This window comes from Pipistrellus kuhlii, unplaced genomic scaffold (assembly GCF_014108245.1).
Source record: "Pipistrellus kuhlii isolate mPipKuh1 unplaced genomic scaffold, mPipKuh1.p scaffold_m20_p_7, whole genome shotgun sequence".
NCBI lineage: Eukaryota > Metazoa > Chordata > Mammalia > Chiroptera > Vespertilionidae > Pipistrellus > Pipistrellus kuhlii.
In genome coordinates this window covers 73,214,979-73,236,673 of record NW_023425573.1, presented here as the reverse complement: position 1 = coordinate 73,236,673, position 21,695 = coordinate 73,214,979, and the positions used below count along the sequence as shown (strand labels likewise).

General features: G+C 41.3%; 1 protein-coding gene across 5 annotated transcripts in view; it reads left to right on the top strand.

Annotated features, from left to right (window-relative positions):
- CCDC93 (coiled-coil domain containing 93) overlaps window positions 1-21,695 on the top strand; it is a 75,456-nt gene that overhangs the window by 32,984 nt on the left and 20,777 nt on the right. For all 5 annotated transcript variants that reach the window (XR_006740538.1, XM_045575637.1, XM_036420802.2 and 2 more), the window contains exons 11-16: window positions 275-361; window positions 8,575-8,691; window positions 15,338-15,400; window positions 19,474-19,547; window positions 20,634-20,715; window positions 21,609-21,680. Coding sequence is in view for 4 of the 5 variants with exons in the window: in XM_045575637.1 (XP_045431593.1) it covers window positions 275-361; window positions 8,575-8,691; window positions 15,338-15,400; window positions 19,474-19,547; window positions 20,634-20,715; window positions 21,609-21,680 (495 nt within the window). In the remaining variant the exon portion in view is untranslated. The remainder of the gene's footprint in view (window positions 1-274; window positions 362-8,574; window positions 8,692-15,337; window positions 15,401-19,473; window positions 19,548-20,633; window positions 20,716-21,608; window positions 21,681-21,695) is intronic.

The following is a 21,695-nucleotide window of genomic DNA, read 5'->3' as shown; positions in this document are numbered from 1 at the left end:
CCTTGGGATGGGGTATATAGGGTGAAGAATGAGGTACCCAGGGTCCCAAGAGAATGTGGCCCAGTAAGCTGAGTGACTCAGGAAGTGGAGAGGTGGATTCACATTTGTCCCAAGGCTTGTTTTCTCTCTTGTTGATGAATCCATAAACAAAAGCCCAACTATTTTCCCCCCTGGGAATATTACCTATTTTACTGTAATCCTGAGAGCATTAGGTTTTTCAATTCTGTGAAAGATAAGGTATGGTCTTGAGAACATACCCTCCCTGTGATTGCAGAGCCGTCTCACCGCAAGCTCTGTGGGCCAGATCGTGGGACTCTGCTCAGCTGAGATCAAGCAGATTGCGTCCGAGTACGCAGAGAAGGTATGTGGGGGCTCACTGGAGTCTTTGCCTCAGGTAATGCCCCAAGAATTTGTCCTTTTTCTCTACACTCTCCCCCAGCAGTGATGGAGGTATGTTATAATTCATTAGTTACGTTTGTCAGAAACATATATGTCACACAAAGCCATCAGCATTTGCCCACTAGCTAAATTAATTTTCTTTGCAGTGCCTATTTTTCTATAAATATAAAGAGAAAACCTGTCTCTCGGAGCAATTATTGTATCTGATAAATCGATGCCTGAGGTACAGCACAGGCATTTTTCCTTCTCTACCAGGCTTCTTATGACTTGGGCTCGGTTTGGTGATTGGGCTGAGGAATGAAGCTTTGCCACAGAGGAGATAAACCCCATAACTCAGCCAAGCCCAAGGCAAAATTTTTTGTTCCACTTTATTAAAAGAGTATAGAACGAACAGAAGCCTGAAAGCCATTATTTCAGTGTTAGATTTTTTTTCATGCTGAGAATAGGCAGCAGGACCTTGAATATCTAAGGGAGACAGTGATTAATCATTTTGCACATACTGAATCTGATCTGGCTGAGATGTAGTATCAGTAAAATCAGATTTACAGGGCATTGTTTCACATCCTTCCTTCCCCACCATACTCATTCTGCCCCCCTAAAATGTTCATGTCTATTACAGCTTCCAGCTTTGCTTTCCTGTCTTGGAAGCCTTGACCAAAAATTAGCTCTGCTTCAACCCCTGTGCAATATTCTTCTGAAGTGATTACACGGGTGTTGTAATTGGGAAGGGATACTACCTGTAATCTGGGAGACTTAATCTGGAAGATGTAATCTATAAACATAGCACATGGTCATCTCCCATCCAATAAGCTCAAAAGACTTAAAGATATACTGTGTACTTTTAGGAGAACCTAAGTTCTTTTCTGGGAAAACCATAAATGGCATTCTGACCACTGTCACCTTCCCTATGTTGTAAATTGAAATAGAGGTCACTTTGGATTCTATGAAAATTGGATTAGAAAACAGTGTTAAGAAGTATTGGCTGGAGGGGCAAGAGAACCTCACCCCCAGGTAGTAGAAACCTGCTTACTCGCTGTCTTACTCAAAATGCCAGAAAAGAGTGAAATTAGAAGTCCTTTTGGACAGGTCTCTTTCCAAAGACATAATCAACTTCTTAGAATTGTAGGACAAGAGTTCATTGCTTGATTATCTGTGTTGTTTGCATTGAATAGATCATATAGCATTAAAGATGATGATTCTTAAAATTAAATTGCCATTAATCCTAATTCCATATCACATTTATTGCACATTAGAGGCCCAGAGCATGAAATTCGTGCACAGGAGGGGTCTCCAATCTGGGACCCCTCAAGGGATGTCCCGACTGCCCGATCGGGCCTAAACGGGCAGTCGGACAATCCCTCTCCAATCCAGGACTGCTGGTTCCCAACTGCTTACCTGCCTGCCTTCCTGATTGCCCCTAACTGCTTCTGCCTGCCAGCCTGATCACCCCCTAACCACTCTCCTGCCAGCCTAATTGATGCCTAACTGCTCTCTTGCCAGTCTTTTTGCCCCTAACTGCCCTCCCCTGCAGGCCTGGTCTCCCCAAACTGCTCTCCCCTATAGGCCTGGTTCCTCTTAACTACCCTTCTCTACAGGCCCGGTCACCTCCAAATTCCCTCCTCTGCTGGCCTGGTCACCCCTAATTGCCCTCCCCTGCAGACTTGATTGCCCCCAAGTGCCCTCCCTTGCAGGCCTGGTTCCTCCCAAATACACTCCTCTGGTGGTCTGACCGCTCACAACTGCCCTCCCTTGCAAGACTTGGTCCCTCCCCAGCTGGCCATCTTGTGGTGGCCATCTTGTGAATACATAGGGGCAGTCATCTTTGACTACATGGGGCAGCCATCTTGTGTGTGGGAGTGATGGTCAATTTGCATATTATTCTTTTACTATATAGGATTAGATAGGAGAGAGGCCTGGTGCACAGGTGGGGGCCACCTGGTTTGCCTTGCAGGGTGACCTGGATCAGGGTGGGGGTTCCTTGGGGTGTGGGGCAGCTTGGGTGAGGGGCTGTGATGGTTTGCAGGCTAGCCCTGGGTGTGGGGGTCAAGAGAGGCCCTGATGTTTGAGATTTATTTATCTTCTATAATTGAAACTTTGTAACCTTAAGCGGAGGCCAGGGCAGGCTGAAAGCTTGGCTTCTCCCATGGCCAGGGGAAACTCAAGCCTCCTGCTCTCTCCAGCTCAGGAGCTGCCCCCTGGTGGTCAGTGTGCTCATCAGAGGAAGTGCCACTCAGCCAGAAGCTGGGCTCATGGCTGGTGAGCACAGCGGCGGTGGTGGGAGCCTCTGCCGTGGTAAGAAGCGAGCAGTCCTGGAAATCAGAGCCCCTGATTTCAAATGGGATGTCTGACTACTGGCTTAGGCCCGATCCCCGGAGCCTCTAGTCTTGTTATAAAAAGGAGAAAGGAAAAAGCTGTGGAGGCTTCTAGGTGAGATAAATTGAACTTTAAAAGAGTGATTACATTTAATCTCTATTACTTTAAGGAGGAATGGGTGGGTACTTGTTTGAGTCTTTACACATCTGATTTTATTGTCTTTCTGCTAGCTCTTGCTCGTGATATTTTTACTTTGTGTGTGTTTTTGATTTTTGACTGTGAATTTATATTCCTTGGAAATTTATCTGTAGAAATTTTTTGAGGCTTAGAGTTGAAGCTTTGTTCTTCTATAGCAAATTTGCTTTTGTTTTTGACAGACACCTAGGGACACCTAGCCCACGCTTGTACTTACAGTATTGACTTATGGGTTTTTGAACCATCCTGTTAATGTGTAAATTTAGAGTGCATATCCAAACGTGGGCCAATCTATTGTTACAAAATCTCAATGCAGATATTTTCCTTTTTACACCTGTGTCAAGGTTTATGCATAGCAGGTGTTGAACTGTAAAAATCAAATGTTGAGATCACCTGGTTTTTCAAATATGCTGAAGAAAAAAGCCAATTTCAGTGGGTATACAAAACCTTCCTGTATTTCCACTTTCACTAGATTTTTTGGCCATCCAGGATGTCATACATTCTAGCTAGCTTTAGATTTTTTTAAAGATTAAAAATGAATATTTTATATTAACCTGTTTTTAGTAGGAAGGTTCATCAAGGTGTCAGAAACTGAAGTTCATCTGTTCAGTAGAGAACTTTGGACACCCTCCTACGATAGGGATCTTTATTATTGACAACTTACTATATTTTTAGGAGGGGGGGTGACATAGGAGAGATTCCTGTATTAGCAAGAAGGTTATTATATAAATAACCTTTTAGGTCTCTTTCATTATCAAAGTATGCAGTTTTAGCTAAAGTAATCATTTTTTTTTTATTTCTCTGAGTAATTACTATTTTGAACTGGGTTAATTTTATTGAGTGACATTTATATCTGATTCCACTCGAATGAAAGTTGTTAATATATGTCAGTTATTATTGTAGAAAACATTGAATCTGCACTAGAAGTCATCTAATCCATGCTGTAGTTTTGAAAGCACGTTCTTAATCTGAAATTGTTGAACATAATTAGATTGGTTCTATAGCCCTCACTCCAGTGTAAACACAAATGGATTATTTGTACATGGCTGGTATTTTTTGAGAGATGTTGTACTTTTCAAGTAGAAATCAGTTTAGATGCCCCAGGACTTAAATTTTTTTCTATCAAGGAATTATTGAAAATTCCCCTTTACTATTCTCCACCTGGACAATTTTATGTCATCTTTCAAGATCCAACTTGGTCATCTTCAGTGTTCTTCCCAGTGTGACTCTCAGTCAACAGAATGTCAGATGAGACATACTGTTTTAAAAACATGCTTCTGCCTTCATCAGTCTGATGCTTTTGGTTGCGTAGAGGTTATTGAAAGAAATTAAAAACTTAGATTGCTTAATTAAAGGTATGTTTGAAAAATTAAGCTATCAGCTTTTCCCTGACTAGGTTAAGAACTCTTTGCAGCTTAGCTCTGGAATAAATGACTTTTCTATGCAAAAATAATTTCCCATTAAACAAAGCAGTTTGCATAGCACCATCTCTAATTTTTTTTAATTTTTATTTTTTATCCTTACCTGAGGATATTTTTCCATTGATTTTTAGAGACAAGTAGAAGAGAGAGGGAAAGGTAGAGAGAAACATTGAGAGAGAGAGAGAGAGAGAGAGAGAGAGAGAGAGAGAGAGAGAGATCCATTGGTTACTTCTTCCACACACCCTGACCAGAGTCCAGGTTGGGGAGGAGCCTACAGCTGCAGTTCATGTCCTTGGCTGGAATCGAACCTGGAACCCTTCAGGCCAGTGCTCTATCCACTGAGCCAAACCAGCTAGGGCTGCATAGCACCATCTCTAGACTCAAAAGATGACCAAGTTGGATGGAACTCAATGAAGGAACTCACAAGTTGGATGGAACTCAAATGAAGGAACTTACAAATTTATATGTACTTTGGACCTGTTCATTGCACATTATTCATTTTAATTGGGCTTGAGAAATGTCAAATATGATATTATGTACATTAAAGCTTTGCAGGGGCAAATTTAAGGGACTCCACAGAGCGATGAGAATTACTACCTAGCAATAAGAGGAAGGATTTTGAAAGCCTGTGTTTGCTGAGAACATCCTATATAATAAAAAGGGAATATGCAAATTGACTGTTGCTCCACCACAAAGATGGCGGCACCCACAGCGGAGGAAGGGTTTCCGTGAGACAGGATGGCTGCACCTACAGCAGAGGCTGATTTCCTGTAAGGAGCCGTAACAAGCAATCAGCAGGGTAACCTGAGGCTGCGCCCCCCTCGCTGCTGTGGGGCTTGACAGGGGACCTCAGGCCACGCTGCTCAGCCCTGCGGGACTTGACAGGGGACTCAGGCCATGCCCCCCACCCAGAAGGGCTTGACAGGGGACCTCAGGCTGTGCTCCCAACCCTGGCACCAGGCTGAAGGACCTCAGGCCGCACGCCCCCAATGGGGCTTGATGGGGAACCTGAGGCTGCACCCCCCCCCCCCCCCCCGGTGGGGCTTGATGAAGGACCTCAGGCCACGCCACCCCCCGTCCCCCTCCATTCAGCTCAGGCTGCTCCTCCCTCCCCAGTGCTTGGCCAGGGCACCTGAGACTGTGCCACTCGCCCAGCGGGGCTTGATAAGGGTGGAACGGACCGGCTGGGTCTGGATCTAGCCCAATGGGGGTGAGGGGTCCAGCTGGGTCTGGGTCTTATGCAATTTTGAGGCGCATGTCAGTGTCGGGGACTTGACTCTGGGTTCTCTGGTGTGCTCCAGACTCTTAACAGGAGGAAGATTTTCATATTCATTACTAATTTTCTTTAATCTCTGACACTTCTATTATAGAGAAAGGACAAATAGCAATATTAAAATATTTTCTCTAATCCCTTTTTGCACTGGACCACTAGTATATTATCATTCAGGAGATACAATAGTACATTTGTATAAAGACTTCAAACCTTTCTGTGCACTGCAAGTATTTTCCCTCTGTGAATCACCTGACTAGTAAAAAAAAGTAGAATCAGAAAGAACTTTCTCCTCTGAATGTTGTATAAATGATGGTCAGCCCACTCCAGTGATTGTGACCATAACTCCTGAGTGCGTCAGGCCCCTTAGATTAAAGTAGTGATTCTCAAAATTATGTTTTAGGACCCTTTAGAACTCTTAAAAATTACTGAGATCCCAATAGCTTATGTATTAATTCATTTACAAATGACAATAAAAAGTACATTACATATTAACATCAAAGCGATGGTATCTTGAAAATTTCACTGTAAAATCATGAGCGAGACAGAAACAGAGAGACAAAGAGAGAAGGAAGGAAGGGAGAAAGGAAGTAAAATTGCCAGCAAGAGAAAGAAAAAGATAGGCCAGCCTGGAAATCTTTCAGATAAAAAGATAGCTACTGATTTTCCTCCATGAAGAGTTCTTGGAAGTGAAGTCAAAGGTCATAGTTTTAATACTTTGTACACCATAAGCTTCTATAGCTACAAACCTTGCATATCAACTCTAATCACCCAATTTTAAACAGTGATCTTGTCAGTGACATCTCTGGATTTGTAAAGAAATTATGGTAACTTAAAATTCATAAATATTGCAGTGCTCCTGGAAGAAATGGGGATGGTTTCCGTTTTGGACACATGGCAGTTAACAGGTTAAAACAAAGCTGTGTGTGTACCAGGCAAACTTGATAAGATGGTGTGGAACCTGGCGGGAAATGCAGTTTTCATTCTCTTGGAACCTAGGCCATCAAGTCAGGTAGTGGGCAGGAAAACCTGCTGAGAGTTTAAGACATCATCCAGCCCAAGCCCAAGTGCAGAATAGTGCTGAATGAAGGTGTGCTCACCCCTGCAGACAGGAGCTACTTACATGAACTGATCGCCCAGGCCTGTCTGCCCACAGCTTGTTCTGCTCCAAAGCCAGGCAGGCAGCTGGAGGAGGTCATGGTACTCAAGAGGATCTGTAAAGCAAACAGAGAGACCTACCATATGGGACAGTTCCTTGAATGGGGAATTAATTCTATTTCAAATGTCAATAAATGATGAGATAGAAGGCTTATGTAATTCTGCTAGTAAGGTAAAATGCCTTGAGAATATTCCAGTGACACTTTAGAAATCAAGGTCTAATTGGGCGTTAAAACCTAAATCTGAAATTATCTACAAGAGAAAAGCAACTAAATATATAACACACAGTAGGGTAATGCAGTCAAAGTAGAGCAGATATAATTAGTTAATTATAATTGTGTTTCTGACAAGTGACTTGGAAATTGAAAAGGGTTGGTCTTTCCTCTCTGCCCCCCTCCTTTTTTGTACTCAAATGATTTTCAGAAACAATTCTTCTTCCCCAGACTCCAGGTTGTGGATATATTGTTGTGCCCAATTGCATCTTTAAAAGATAACTCCAATTCCAATAAATCCAGATAAACTGGAATATGTTACTTGACATTTTCCAAAATCCCAGATTTCAAGGCTAGTTATATTGCAAAACCAAATGCTACATTTATGGCCTGCCCACAAAATAGAAAATGACGTTTCTTACTATTTTATGCAACCATATCCTGCTGATTGTTTCCTACCTCCAGAGTTGTTAAGAAGCAAAAAAGGGAAAAAAAGAAAGAAAGAAAGAAAGAAAGAAAAAAGGAAAAAAAAAAAACCACCCTCATCATCTGTTAATAATGCTGCTGAATAATTCAGGGAAGTCCTTAGTCAAAATAAATGATGACTGTGACATCTAATTTCTCCTTCTCCTCACTTTCCCATCCTTTTCCCCATGGGTAAGTCTTCTAGACTTTCAAGCTCATGATCACTGTTAAAAATCAGATACCCAAATTGTTTTGTTGCACCTAGGTTTAAAGTCAGCGATTCACTTGGAATTGAGATGCTTCCATAAAAAAGGAAATGTGGTTTAAATGGGCATTTACTGTGTAATAAAGTTATCTATGATCATCCAACAAGTATTCTAAGTATACCTGTTGCAACAAGGTCAGCTTTTTTGTTTCTTTTTGGGGAGCTTCTCTTTGGTATCTTGAGGCATGTATTTGTATTCAGAATCTATACCAGGCTGCTTTCTTGTTTGTGTGATTTCTCAGTAATGTTGCTACATTTACCTCACCTGATCCAGAAATCTCTCCTGTATGACAGTCTCTGTGTTTGTCCAAGTGTTTCTGACTGCTTATACTTTTTTAACCATCCTCTATAATAAAAGTGTAGTATGCAAATTATCCCCTCAACCATGTGGTTGTCTAGGAGTTCGACCAGGGGGCAAAGCTGGCCGGCAGCTGGGGGAAGGGAGAGAGTACCCAGCTGGCAGCTGACAGCCAGCAGCCACTAGGACCCTAGTAATGCATGAATTTTGTGCACTGGGCCTCTAGTATGCTTATAATACTTTATGAAATTGAATCATTTCATCATTCTTGACAATTCCAGAATTGTATTCTAAAGATGTTAATATGATGATGTTATTCCTCTAAGACCCTTTAATGATGCCCCATTGCCTATATGCTATCAACAAACCACTGTTACATATTCCTCTGCTTCTGCACATGCCATTCTCCCTGCCAGAGGTGCAGATCCCATTGATAGGGATGGGTCATTGTGCCAGTCTTCTTCTCTGAACCTGAAGTTTGCACGGGTGCTCTGCCCAGACTGGGCAGGGATGGAGCTATCTTACATGAACTAAGGTGGATTAATTAAATCTGGATTTGCCCTCTCTGTTTTCCACAGCAGTCTGAGCTGTCAGCTGAAGGAAGTCCAGAAAAATTAGGAACCTCTCAACTTCATCATCGGAAAGTCATTTCCTTAAACAAGCAGATTCTGCAGAAGACCAAACATCTGGAAGAGGTTGGTATTTTCCTTTTATAGTTTTATTTATGTCAAATGAAACTATTCTTCATGAAGGTAAAAATTGGGGAAGGAGTTAAGATTGTTGTGGTAGAATGGTCGAAGGAGGTTCCAGGACAGGGGTCAGTATACTATAGTCCTTATGCTAATCCAGCCTCCACTTCTTTTTGTAAGTAAAGTTTTATTGGTATACAAGTACACCCATACGTTTGTGGCTACTTTCAAGCTTCAGTGGCAGAGTTAACTAGGTGCAACAGAGACCACATGGCCTAAAATATTTATTATATGGCCCCTTACAGAAGAAGTTTGCCAACCTCTATTCTAGAAGATCACAGAGCAAGAGTAGCATTTATTCATAAATACTTACTCAGTACCTCTGTGCTGGGAACTAAACTAAACTATGTGGATGAATGAAGAACAAGTTATGATCCTGCTTTCAAGGATCTCCAAGTAATAATGAGAGACATATACTACATCATTCACACACCTCATTTAGTTACATCTGTGGTAAGTGCTTGAAAGAGGCGTCTAGAGAGTCGAGAAAGCACCTGAAGGGAGACCTGTTGAGTGTGTTCTGGCTGGGCAGGAAGTCTGCATGGGAGTTGTGGGGCTTAGGTGAGGGCTTATGCAATAATATGAACTAAGACCTAAAAAAGGATACGTCTTGGCCAATATCTTTTTTTGTGGCTGGAGAATCATGAGTGAGACAGCTGGTTGGCAGAACATGATCAGACAAAATCTCTGAGGTAAAGTTAAGGACAGTGAAAGCCATGGGAGGTTTTAAGTAGGAGAGTAGCAGAATCAGTTTTGTTTCAAAGACCATTCTGTTTACTGTAGGAGCATGAGTTCATTGGATTTGGGTGAGAAGGGGTTTAGGAAGAACCATTAGGAGGCTGATCCAGTGGTCCAGACATGAGCTTTTGGTGGCTTTGACTAGTGGTAATAGGGGAAATGGAGGAAACCAGATCATTTTTTAGCTTTAGGACACGTGTCAAACACAAGGCCCGCGGGCCAAATCCGTCCCGCCAGGCCTTGCAATGTGGCCCGCACCGCGCTGTCATCACTGCACTCCGCTGCGTTTCCATCACAATGACAGTTTATGACTGTTCAGTAAACCATTCGGCCCGCGATTTAGGCTGGATTTTAGATTTTGGCCCCTTCTCTGATTGAGTTCAACACCCCTACTTTAGGAGATGGCATTCTCTAATACTTGATGATAGATGGAACTATTTTAGAAAGACCTTCACATATTCTTGAAAAGAAGGCATAAGAGAAAGCTGGGGAGTTTGACTCAGGAACAGTCATTAGAAGAGAAAATGTTATATGCTTTAGTTGCACTGGCAATAATATTTAATTAGGAAAATACATGTAACAGAAGATGGGAATGAATATGGCTTTCTAAAGAACAGTTTACCAGTAGTTCTGTAACAATTGATTTTCCAAAAATTGGTGCCAGTTTGCATTATGAACTTGTATATTTTTCATCTTTTCAAATCCCACAAAGTATATCAAATGGTCCTACCCAGTCATTTCTTTGATTGAATTTGTTCAACCACAGCTGAAAAAACAGTAGGCTAGATTTACCAAATGCTCTGTATCATAAGCAAACAAGGATTCCAAGGTGGACTGTGATTTGGTTTTCATTTGATAATTTGTTTAGGCATTTTAATTCCCAGTACAGAAAGTATTATCTTTACCCCTGACCTTTGCCAGTGAAAAGAACCTGAAAGTGATTGGTTTAAAAAGGACTCAGAACAGAATTGAATGACATGAATCAAGGATGAGGCTTTATCCATCAGAATGTCTTTGTCCTCTGAGGAAGGACAGTTTGGGGGATATTGCAGACCCCATGAACCAGATTATCATATTTCAACATGAATAGATAGATTTTTTTTTTCAAATCCTGTCTAAACTTGGAGAGAAGGCATGCTGTGTGCCCTTCCAGTAGCAGTCCTGGCACATTCTTAATCCAGGTGAAAGAACAGCGTCTCTGAAACTGTTTACCAATAGCCTGGTATTTTTTTGAATACTGCCTAACATGTAGTCAGTAAAGGAGAGTGATCATTATTGCAGTGGCTAGTGTTACTAAAGATAACCTAGCATGTGCAGTAACCCCTGTCTATGTATCTAGGCCAACTAGATGAGGAGAATGAGGTAGAGACATAGACATTTACTAGGGGTCACATAGCACATATGAGGTTAGGGGCTCTCAAATGATGATAAACATGTGCCTAGAGAAGTTGCTTTAAGGACAAAATGAAAAATGTAAACAGGCATGCACTTTTCAATGAACCAAAGCTTTATACAAATGTAAGACACCAAAGATGAGAATGTTTCAAAATAAGCCTAGATGTGAAAGTTTTATGAAGATTCAAAATTAACATCAAAATTTTCATAAACATTTTTTCCAAAAAAATTATTTCAGCTATAAGAATATACATTTTTTTCTAGGTTACTTGCTAAATAAACCAATTTTAATTTGGAATGTTCTATCAAAAAAATCTGAAGCCTCTAAACTTTGTTACTGTCCCTAAATTTGCCCTGCTACAAAAGATTGCTCACATCTAGGTTATCTGGTCTACAGAATTGTTTAATCTTCTAATAGTGTCTGGTTTTATCTGTTAGAAGTCACAGGGCAACAAACAACAATCCTAACAGCAAGCCTTTTGTGTAAGAATCTAGGTCTTTAGAGCTTCAACCCTAGTTCTTTGCATTCTCTCCTCAACTGCCTCTCTGGCCATCTCATCTGGCCTTGTATGTCCATCTTACACTTATTTCTTGGTTCACACTGAATAGAGAGCCACAGTGAGGGAGTATATACTGTGTGTGTGTACATGCACACATGCGTAGATGTGCTAAACACTTTTTTTTTTCCTGTCTCATCAAGTTGTAAATGCTTCCTACACATTTTTATGTGTTGTTTTTAATTATAGGGATCATACAAGTTGACTGTAAATAAACCAAATAGTATAGAACTGTCTATACTACCCTGTTTCCCTGAAAATAAGACTGTCTTATATTAATTTTTTCTCCCAAAGTTGCGCTAGGTCTTATTTTCAGGGGATGTCTTATCTTTCCATGCGCTAGGTCTTATTTTCGGAGGATGTCTTATTTTCGGGGAAACACGGTAATAAAAGAGGAATATGCAAATTGGTCATGACGTCCTCACAGTAACAACTGAACAGCAGGTTGTGTGGGGTAACAAGGCGGACAGGAGGGGCAGTGAGGGGTGATCAGGCTAGCAGGCAGAGGCTGTTAGAGGTGATCAGGCAGGTGCGCAGTTAGGATCCAGCAGTCATGGATTGTGAGAGGGATGTCCGATCCTTGGGATCAGGCCAAAACCAGCAGTCGGACATCCCCCAACGGGTCCCGGATTGGAGAGGGTATAGGCTGGGCTGAGGGGAACCCCCCTCCCCCCGTGCATGAATTTTGAGCTCCAGCCTCCAGTATAAAAATGTTGCCTGGCTGGTGTGGTTCAGTAGTTGAGTGTCAACCTGTGAACTAGTAGGTCACGATTGAATTCCCGCTCAGGGCACATGCCCAGATTGTGTGCTTGATCCCCAGCAGAGGCATGCAGGAGGCAGTCGACCAATGTTTCTCTCTCATCGATGTTTCTCTCTCTCTATCCCTCTGCCTTCCTCTCTCTAAAATGTTTTTTAAAATGTTTTTAAAAAATGATTAAAAAGCTTCACTTCTTAGCCCAGCCTTGATTTTCTAGGCCTTTGCAAGCATTTATAGATGCCCATTTACCTGGGGACAGTGGGTTGTCTAGTTACAAGGTTGAATTTTTTTTTAACCTCTTCTATTAAAAATATCTCTTTTCCAGTAATAATAATGGCTAATAACTTTTTTTACTAAGTAATTACAAGGTGTATTTTTTTTAAATTAACTACTTAATTTTATATAACATCCTTATGAAGAAGTTACTGCTACTATCCTCTCCCATCCAAGTATTAACCAGTCCTGACCTTGTTTAGCTGCCGAGATCAGACAAAATCAGACATGTTCAGGATGGTATGACTTTAGATTATCCTCAGTTTACAAATAAGGAAAGGGACACATAGAAGAGGTAATTTTGCCTTGATCTCACAGCTTGTTAGCAGTGCAACTAAGATTTGAACATATAGATCTTCCTCATTCTTTATAATGTCTGTTTAATGTGACAAAGGATATATGTACCATAATTTATTTAACTTGTTCCCCACTTATGGGTATATAGGTTTTTCCAAGGTTTATTTCCCAATTGCAAATTTATGCTCCCATGAATACCTTTATGCCATCATCTTTGTACAAATTTTATATAATAAAACGGTAATATGCAAAATGACTGAATGGTGGAACAACCATAATGCCCCCAGCTTCTCGCCCCAGCTGGTCTTGCCCCAGAGTAGGGCCCCCAACCCCGAGTGGGGGTGGGGCCAGCTGGCAAACCATTCATGGCCCCTTACCCCAGCCGGCCTGCCCCTGATGACCCCTATCAGGAGGGTTGGCTGGGCCCCACCAGTGCACAAATTCATGCTCCAGACCTCCAGTATGTAAATATTTATTTAAGATAAATGTTAGGAAGTGGAATTACTGGATCAAAAAAATATATGCCTTTTCAATTTTGCCCAAAACTGTCAAATTATTTATAAGTTAGCTTACCAATTTACAGTTCTATCAATAGTACGTGAGAGAATCAAAACTTGACATCTAAGAACTTCTCCTCATAGTAATATGTGGGGAGAGCAACCAAGATCCACCTGTGGAGAAGGTCTTACCCCAACAGAGAAATGGAGACGGGTAAAAGCAGGAGAAGGAGTAGAGGACATCACATGGTCCAACAAGAGAATATTTTGCTGTGGCACAGAATTGCAGTACCGCTGGTAGATAACTCAGAAGACACCAGAAATTGAGGAAAGAAAGAGGAATCAAGAAAGAAAATATTGCACTAGCCGGTTTGACACAGTGGATAAAGTGTAGGCCTTCGGATTGAAGGGTCCCGGGTTTGATTCCAGTCTAGGGCACATGCTGAGGTTGTGGGCTTGATCCACAGAATTTAGGGAGTAATGAAGGTTAATGAAAAAGAAAATGGAGATAGGAGAATCATGGAGGATTAGAGCAAGGTGAAAACTAAGCCTAGCTACAGAGACATTTCCTTTTTAAATAAATATGGTCAGATGAGACGAGGAAAACTCTAGATAGAATAATTGGAGGAGAGGTGAGTCTTCCATTCTTAGAACGCATCTCTTCCCTGCCAAGATCCAGCCTGTGTAAGACTGTCTTTGTAATCCCAGATGAGTAAGGTGACTGTTTCCATGGGCTCCATCCCCTGGGCCTGTCTGTGTCTGCTCTTCCAGTTTACTGGTCCAGCTCCCCAGTTTACTTTACTCCCCAGTTTACTGGTCCAGCTCCATGAGGGCAAAGGCTGTGTCATGTTCGAATTCTCCTCCCACTCACCTCATTTGAGCAGACCTTTGGGTAAATGTCAGGTGTATGGGTGCAGGGATGAGAGAAGAGGGCAGGGTGGTGGGTGAAAGAGGAGGGGAAAATGCCAGGATTCCTTCCTGGAGCCCCAAAGAATATAAAGAGTTAAATCACTAGGATTTCAAGAGAAAAAACAACAACAAAACACTTTCTCCAGAAATATTCTCATCTGCCAATTGCATAAACAGGTTAATAAAAGCTCTCATTACACAGGTGGCTCCCTTTGAAAAGGAAGAAGCCAGAGCCCACCTGCTTCCCTCCTTCATCACTTCTGCTCTCTGCTTGAGTTGGCTTCCTGGTAGGCCTTGTTCATCAGTCTGAAGGCTGGTAATTAGAAGTATGATTGAGGAGTCATGATTTCTGAAGATGATACTGCTTTCAATAAGTTGCTTACAGGTTCAAGGATGGGCAAGTTATTTTGTCATAATTTTTGAGCTATAGGATAAAATTTCTCATTGTTAATTTGTATACAGGTAATAGTCTGCTACTCCCCCTTTCAAAAGTAGAAACGTGCCAACCCTTTGAATTTTTAATGGAACATTTTCAGATTTCTACAAATTCATAGACAGCACAAGACTATACCTTTTCAGTAAGAAAAAGGGAAACGACATTTTTGAGATGCAAGTTTACAATTTATGTAACTTTGAATGTAAAGGTAATTCGTTTTCTTTCTGTTAGTATTGAAGTCCTAAATCCTTTCTTCTATCTTGCGTTATTTGCCAGCCAATCATATTCTGTGCTAGAATCATGAGTGCTGAAATGCAGTGTGTATTCTGTGATGGGCAAGTTGGTTAACTGAATCATTTGTAGCAAGATAGAAAAATTAGACCTGAATGTAAATCGAGGCTTTATCATTGTCAGCTATAAAGCAAGTCACTTCACCCTTCTGAATCTTTATTTCCTTATCTGTAAGATAAGAATAATGTCTTCTCCCATTGAATATAAGGTTCAATGATAGGATTTATGCAGACTATCTAGCATTTCTCATGACCTGTACTTGATACTAATTATATATGAGTTTTCTCTTCATTTGTTCTTGGCAACCTTTCTAAAATTTCCATGTTTGCACAGTTTAAATCTTTCTAAGCTTCCATTTTCTCATCTGTGAAATGGGGATTTCATCCATATCTGTGTTGTAAGGATCAAATTAGAGCCAATGTCTTCTGTCTTTCATTTACAGCTGCAGGCAGATCATACCACTCTACAAGCCAGATACGATGAAACAAAGAAAACACTGACAGAGGTGAGCAGATTTTCCTTCCTTGTGGGCCATCTTGAGAATCATGTTGACTTGCACTATTAATGAATGCCGTGTGTCATCTGTCTGTGAGGAGGAGTCAGGATTCCCTTCTCAGGTCCATTTGGGGGCATACGACAATCATATGGCAGTGCTGACCCATGCCACTAGTTTATCCATGCTTCCATGTTCTAGCCCATCCACGATGTAAGTGGGAGAGATCAGAGTTGGCTTGCTGAGGAAGGCAGGCCACATAGAAGAACATGAGGGGTCATCACAGTAAGTGGCCCCTGCTCCTCAAGCTGCAAGTTGTAGAATAGTTCCAAATACTGAAATCCATGAGAGTGAGGCGGTTTCTGTTTGTAATACGAGAGGATCACAGTGATATAATTTTCTGTTCAAAATTACTGAGTAAGCCTGGGGGGGTGGTTGGGATTGGGGAGGTGTCTTAGGAGGAAGAGAGGGTTTACTGGTATATTTTGAAGCATGTGATTCATTTTCTAATCCAGGTTACAAGTGTACCACCTCACATCATCATTAGAGTGTTGCTTCCCTCCATGTCTGATATTCTAGGAAACAAATACCTCTGACATCAGGTCTGTCATAGAGAGTGAGTTATTTACGCCCTTTCATACCCATAGAACTACCCTCATCTGGACCAGAAAAGCTCTTGTTGGGACTAGGGAGCTCAAGCTGTGGCTGTACTGTACAGGGCCACACTGAAAGTGCCCCACATAGTACTTTTTGGACTTTGTGGAAACTGGACTGATGTTCAAGACATTTCTGAAACCAAGCCAGTCCCTATTTTTCAAAATTTTACATGAAATTTACCCATTTAAATTCTTATATTGTAGATAGCAATATGCAGCACTTGTAAGTCTGAAAACCTGACAAAGCTTTTCAATTTTGACCTGGACTAAACTCTTTGATTATTGTCAGAATGCTTAAAAAGGGCAGAGTAAATTGTTTAAAATTCTTTCTAAAGATGCCTGCGTTGCATTAGGATCAGCTTTCTTTCTATTCTTCTGTGACTACATTCCTTATGGATTAGATGGCAAACTCCTGGGGTGGAATTTCTACTGCTGTCCTTTAATGCCGCAAAGTCCCTAAGGTGAAGTTTGCCAAGTCATGGATCAGTCTTTATGCAATAATCTGGGAAAGATTAAAGATAAAACATCTTAATATCAATTTCCTAAAACACATCCATGCCTTAGGATATAAATCCTAAGTGACTATAAAGTGGCTTTTTGTACTAAACATTAAATCAAGTATTTGTTGAGCCCCTTTCAGAAAGGTAAACATGTGATTTAAGTCAATAATAAGAGATAATCTTCCCACCCTCAAATAATAATGGCAGCCAGCATTAGTAGTGTTTGCTGGGTGTGCTCTGGGCACGTCACTTTTATAAGTCCCTTTTATCTTCCCAACAGCCCTAACAACACACTTGTTCTGCAGGTAAGGAAACTAAGGCAGAAAGGTCATGCACAGGGCCAGGGTGGCAGTCTGACATCAAAGACCTCTCGGAGACTAGAGGGACAGTCAAACTAATTCCCATCGACAAAACTGGGAAGCTCTACTAAACCTAGTTCTGAACTAGGAAGGAGTTCTGAGGAAGGAGCCTGATTTGGTCAGAGTACTAAAGTCCAGGACCCTGGATTAATAATGAGCTTGGTGTTTGGGCCTCAGTCTCCTTATCTATTCTAGGCAAAGATTGGCCAAGTGAATACTCGGTACCCTTTTTACCAGTATTCCCAGGTATTACCTTTTCAGCAAAGGCTACCCTTCCAGGATAACCTAGTGGCACTAAAAAAACAGTGAGACCCATTGTACCAGTAAATCAGAGAAAATAAAGCAGAGCATGATGGATAGAGAACAGGTGACTATAAAATTTGTGGGGGCCCTAGCTGGTTTGGCTCAGTGGATAGAGTCTGAGCCTGTGGACTGAAGAGTCCCAGTTTGATTTCGATTAAAGGTACATACCCAGGTTGCATTCTCGATCTCCAGTAGGGGGTGTGCATGAAGCAGCCAATCAGTGATTCTTTCTCATCATTTTTCTCTCTCTCTCCCTCCTTCCTCTCTGAAATCAACAAAAATATCTATAAAAAATTTGTGGGGGAGGCTGCACACCACTGTAAGAAGACTCGAGATTGGCTGGCCCCTGCATTGGTTGCCAGATTCTAGCTGTCCACTTTTTAATTTCAGTAATCAGAACTTTAATTTCCTATGTGTGAGCTTGAGCCTTCCTAATATAAGCAATATCCTGTCCTCTCTCTAAGGGCATTAATTGTCTGAAGTTTTTCTTATAAACTATTTCTTCATATCAAAATTCATGTTGAGTTAATACATCTTTTTTATGGCATTATCCTTCTTCAGATGTTTGATAATTTTTTATGATATGTCTATCTTTGATTCTCAAATTTCCTTTTATGAATGATGTGGATTCTGTATCTATTTTATGCAGCTTGGTTCATGTGATTATTCTGGGGGTCCTACTCTTCGGTAGGATCAGCTGGTGGTAACTAATATTCGGGGTTGGAGAACTAACCCTTTCTCCCAGGTATTGTTGACTCTGGGGCCTTGCCCTGCCTCTGTGACTCAAACACCAGCTCTTGAATTAGCTCATGGGCTGAGGGCCATGATGCTTGACCCACCTGGCTGTTCCTGATGCATGTCAGTCTTTCTGCATCTGCTAATTCCACACAGTAGGCCTCCTCAGTCCATCTCTGTCTCTTGGCTATTTTTCTTGTCCCTTGTTCCAACATAATAGTCTGGATTTTTAGGACCTGAGGCAAGAAGGGGTTGCTGCAACTTGTACTTGGTCCTTCATTTTCAGCTAGAATCCTTGGAACTTTTTTTAAGTTGTTCTTTTGAATAAGTAACACATTTACATGGTTCAAAATTCAAAAAGTACAAAGGGTGCACTCCAGGAACTCATCCACACAGTTACCTTCTCCAGAGGTGACTGTAGTGTGACCAGCTTCTTATGAATCTTTCTGGAAGTAATACATGCATATATAAGTAACTTGCACATTCTTTTATACATGCATACATTTAATGTACATACATTTTTTATACTAATTGGAAGCATATTATGCTTATGGTTTTGTATCTTGTTTTCTTCACATAACAGTAGATATTAGAGTTCATATTTATAAAAACTGAATTATTTTTAATAGCATGTTAGAATTCTATTATATCGATATAATACTAGAGGTCCAGTGCATGAAATTTGTGCAAGGGAAGAGGGGTCTCCCAGCCCATCCTGTACCCTCTCCGATCTGGGATCCCTCTCGCAATCCAGAACCACTGGCTCATAATCGTTCACCTGACTGATGCCCCTAACTGCTCTCCTGCCAGCCTGATGGCCCTGATTGCACTCCCCTCCTGGCCTGATTCCCCTAATTGCCTATCTGTGCTCCTCTCCTGGCCTGATCCCTCTAACCACCTATCTGCTCTCTCTTCCTCTCCATGCCCTTCAGACACCTGGTGCAGGATTGGTCATTATATAACAGCGTCCCAGCAATTTGCATATTCCTCTATTACTAGTATAGATTTTAGTTTATTTTTCAAAATAATGTACATTTTAGTTTATTTTTCAAATTTTCTTTTTAAAAAACCTCACAATATGACTTGAAATGGAGGTGAAAATATCGATATTCAAGAAAGAAAGGAGATTTAACCCTGTTCCCTGTTAACATTCTGAAATTTGAACCCAGGTCTGTCTTTCACAGCCACTCATTTTATTCCCCCCTTCCCACTGAAAGGCATCTGCTGTCAACATTAATCTTGACTTTTAATAATAACCATTTGCTTCTTTTGAAAGCTGTTGCCAAGGTTTTGTTGACCAGCAAGCAATGTGCGTCAAGAAGAGTTTGGTTTTAACCTGCCCATGTTTTCCCTCCACCCCCATCCTGTTTTTCTTGTCCACCTGTTTCTCAGTGTTCAGCTAAGTCCTGTGGGCTTGGCCACCTGTCAGAGGTGGAGTTCAGGTGGAATCATGGGGAAGAAGAGAGAATGGCAGCACTCCCTCTTCTGTGTTACCAAATCTCTAGCAACAGGGCCTCCATTCTCTCTTGCAGTTGAGGAGTCACAGTGAGAAACTGGACAAGGAACAGGCAGCCCTTGAGAAGATAGAGTCCAAAGCTGATCCAAGGTAAGAGGTTTTAGCATGTGTTTGTTTTCTCTTTGGAGAAAGGGACTTCGCCAGTACCTGTTAGCTCACAGGACTCAGAAGCCAGGGGTCCTGCTTTTGTCCTCGTACAGGTCAGTTAATTTTGTGCTATCCAGAATGTGCCTGTCGCTCAGGCACTTGCTAAGATGTGCTTGGGCTGCCTGTTTCTCCCAATTGCCCTGGAGATCAGAAGCAATATGTTTGGAGTTTTAATTATTTTTTTCATTTTTCTGTTAAAAAGTTTCTCTCCCACCCCATCCTCCAGACACCCATTTCTCCCAGGAGTCAACCATTGTTACCAGTTTTTGACAGCACTCACTTCAGCCATGTCTCCTTGGGAGTAAAGATGCAATTTTTTCTGCCAAAAATCAGCCTCTGTTTTTTTGTGTTTTCCCTCCCCTCTCCCCATTTTAAATTAAATGTATTTAGACTATTTAAATTATACAGATAAAGCACTTACATTTGATGTTTTTGTCACAAGCTGTTTGGGTGGTGAAATCTCCGAAGTGTCTGTCACTCACTTGAATGAGATAGTTAAATCATTAAGCTTCAGGCCCAGATTGAGCGGTTCTGGGTTCGATGAACATGTTAGCAAGGAAGTGCCCACAGCTTACTTGGCTTTATAATTAGAAAGCCCTCTCATGATATGGAGCAAAACTACTATTAGATACTTGACATTCTTATACTCAAAAAAGTGTGTTTAATGACCTTCAGCAACATGTTTCCTTCTCAGAATGGATATTAAAAATGGTTTTACATACTGTCTATGCTTTGAATATGTTTGAGTAATTGGTATTGTTAAGTATATCCAGTATTTTGAAATTCGTTGATGTTTCCGCAGTTGACATTTTAATTCTGGTTTCTGTAATGTTTGTTTGGATGTAGCTAATGGACTCTGGCATATAAATGAATAATAATGTCAGTCTTAATCACTTGTGGAGAACCCATTAGACACTTGGGAGAGACAAAGGAAATTAAAAGGGATTCCTTTTTTAGTTGGGGACTTAGTTTTAGCTGTGATTCATAAAATCATAATAGCTTGCCATATGTCATTTTTTGTCTTTTCAGTATTCTGCAGAACTTGAGAGCACTTGTAGCCATGAATGAAAACCTAAAAAGCCAGGAACAGGAGTTTAAAGCACATTGTCGAGTAAGTGTTGCTTGGTGTCAGCAGACATTAAACCAGGAATCTTGTAAAATCTCTTGCTTTCCCTCTCCTTGTCCTGATGTCGCATCCTATCCAGGTGCATTCAGAAAAGGAGATTCCTGTCCCAGCCAGTTTGGGGTTTGGCTCCTCAGTTAGAGCTTCGGCCCTCAGACTAACGGGTCATGGGTTCGAATACGATCAAGGGCATGTACCTTGATTGCAAGCTCTATCCCCAGCCCCAGACAGGGCATGTTCAGGAGGCAACCAATCAATGTATCTCTCTCACATTGATGATGTTGCTCTTTCTTTTTCTCTCCCCCTCTCTTCCACTCTCCATAAAAATCAGTGGAAAAAATATCCTTGGGTAAGGATTAACAACAACAACAAAAAAAAAACAAAGAAAAAAATTCCTCAATCAGTTGTGTAAAAGGAATAGAGTACCATGGTAGGTACCCTTTGAGGACACCGGGTATGCCAAACAGTTTTACAAACAGTGTTTCCTAATTTACAAATGTATTTAAAAGAAAAGTCTTACCAAATATAAAGGGATAATATTATATAAAAGCAGGGATGTCCTGAAAACCTGGGATATCTGTTCATCCTGTGTATAAGTCCTTGTTTCTGCCATCTGAGGACTTGGTGTCTCGTAGTGGGGGCGATGGGTGCACCATGACCACAGCAGGAGGCAGGAGGTGCAGCCCCACCAGCTCTGTGTCGCCTGAAAAAACTGTCCCAGACTGACAATGGGAGATCAGGGCAGCTAGTTCCTAATAGACTTTTTGTCTTAGTATAAACTCACAAAGTATAATATGAAAATAAGACTCTGGGTCAAGGTAAAAAGTGCATCTAGTTTCTAGCTTGTCCAAGTTTCATAAACATTTGTATCACTTTTACAGGAAGAAATGACTCGGCTACAGCAGGATATTGAAAACCTGAAAGCGGAGAGAGCTCCAGGCGGAGAAGTAAAGGTAAAGGCCCTGCTC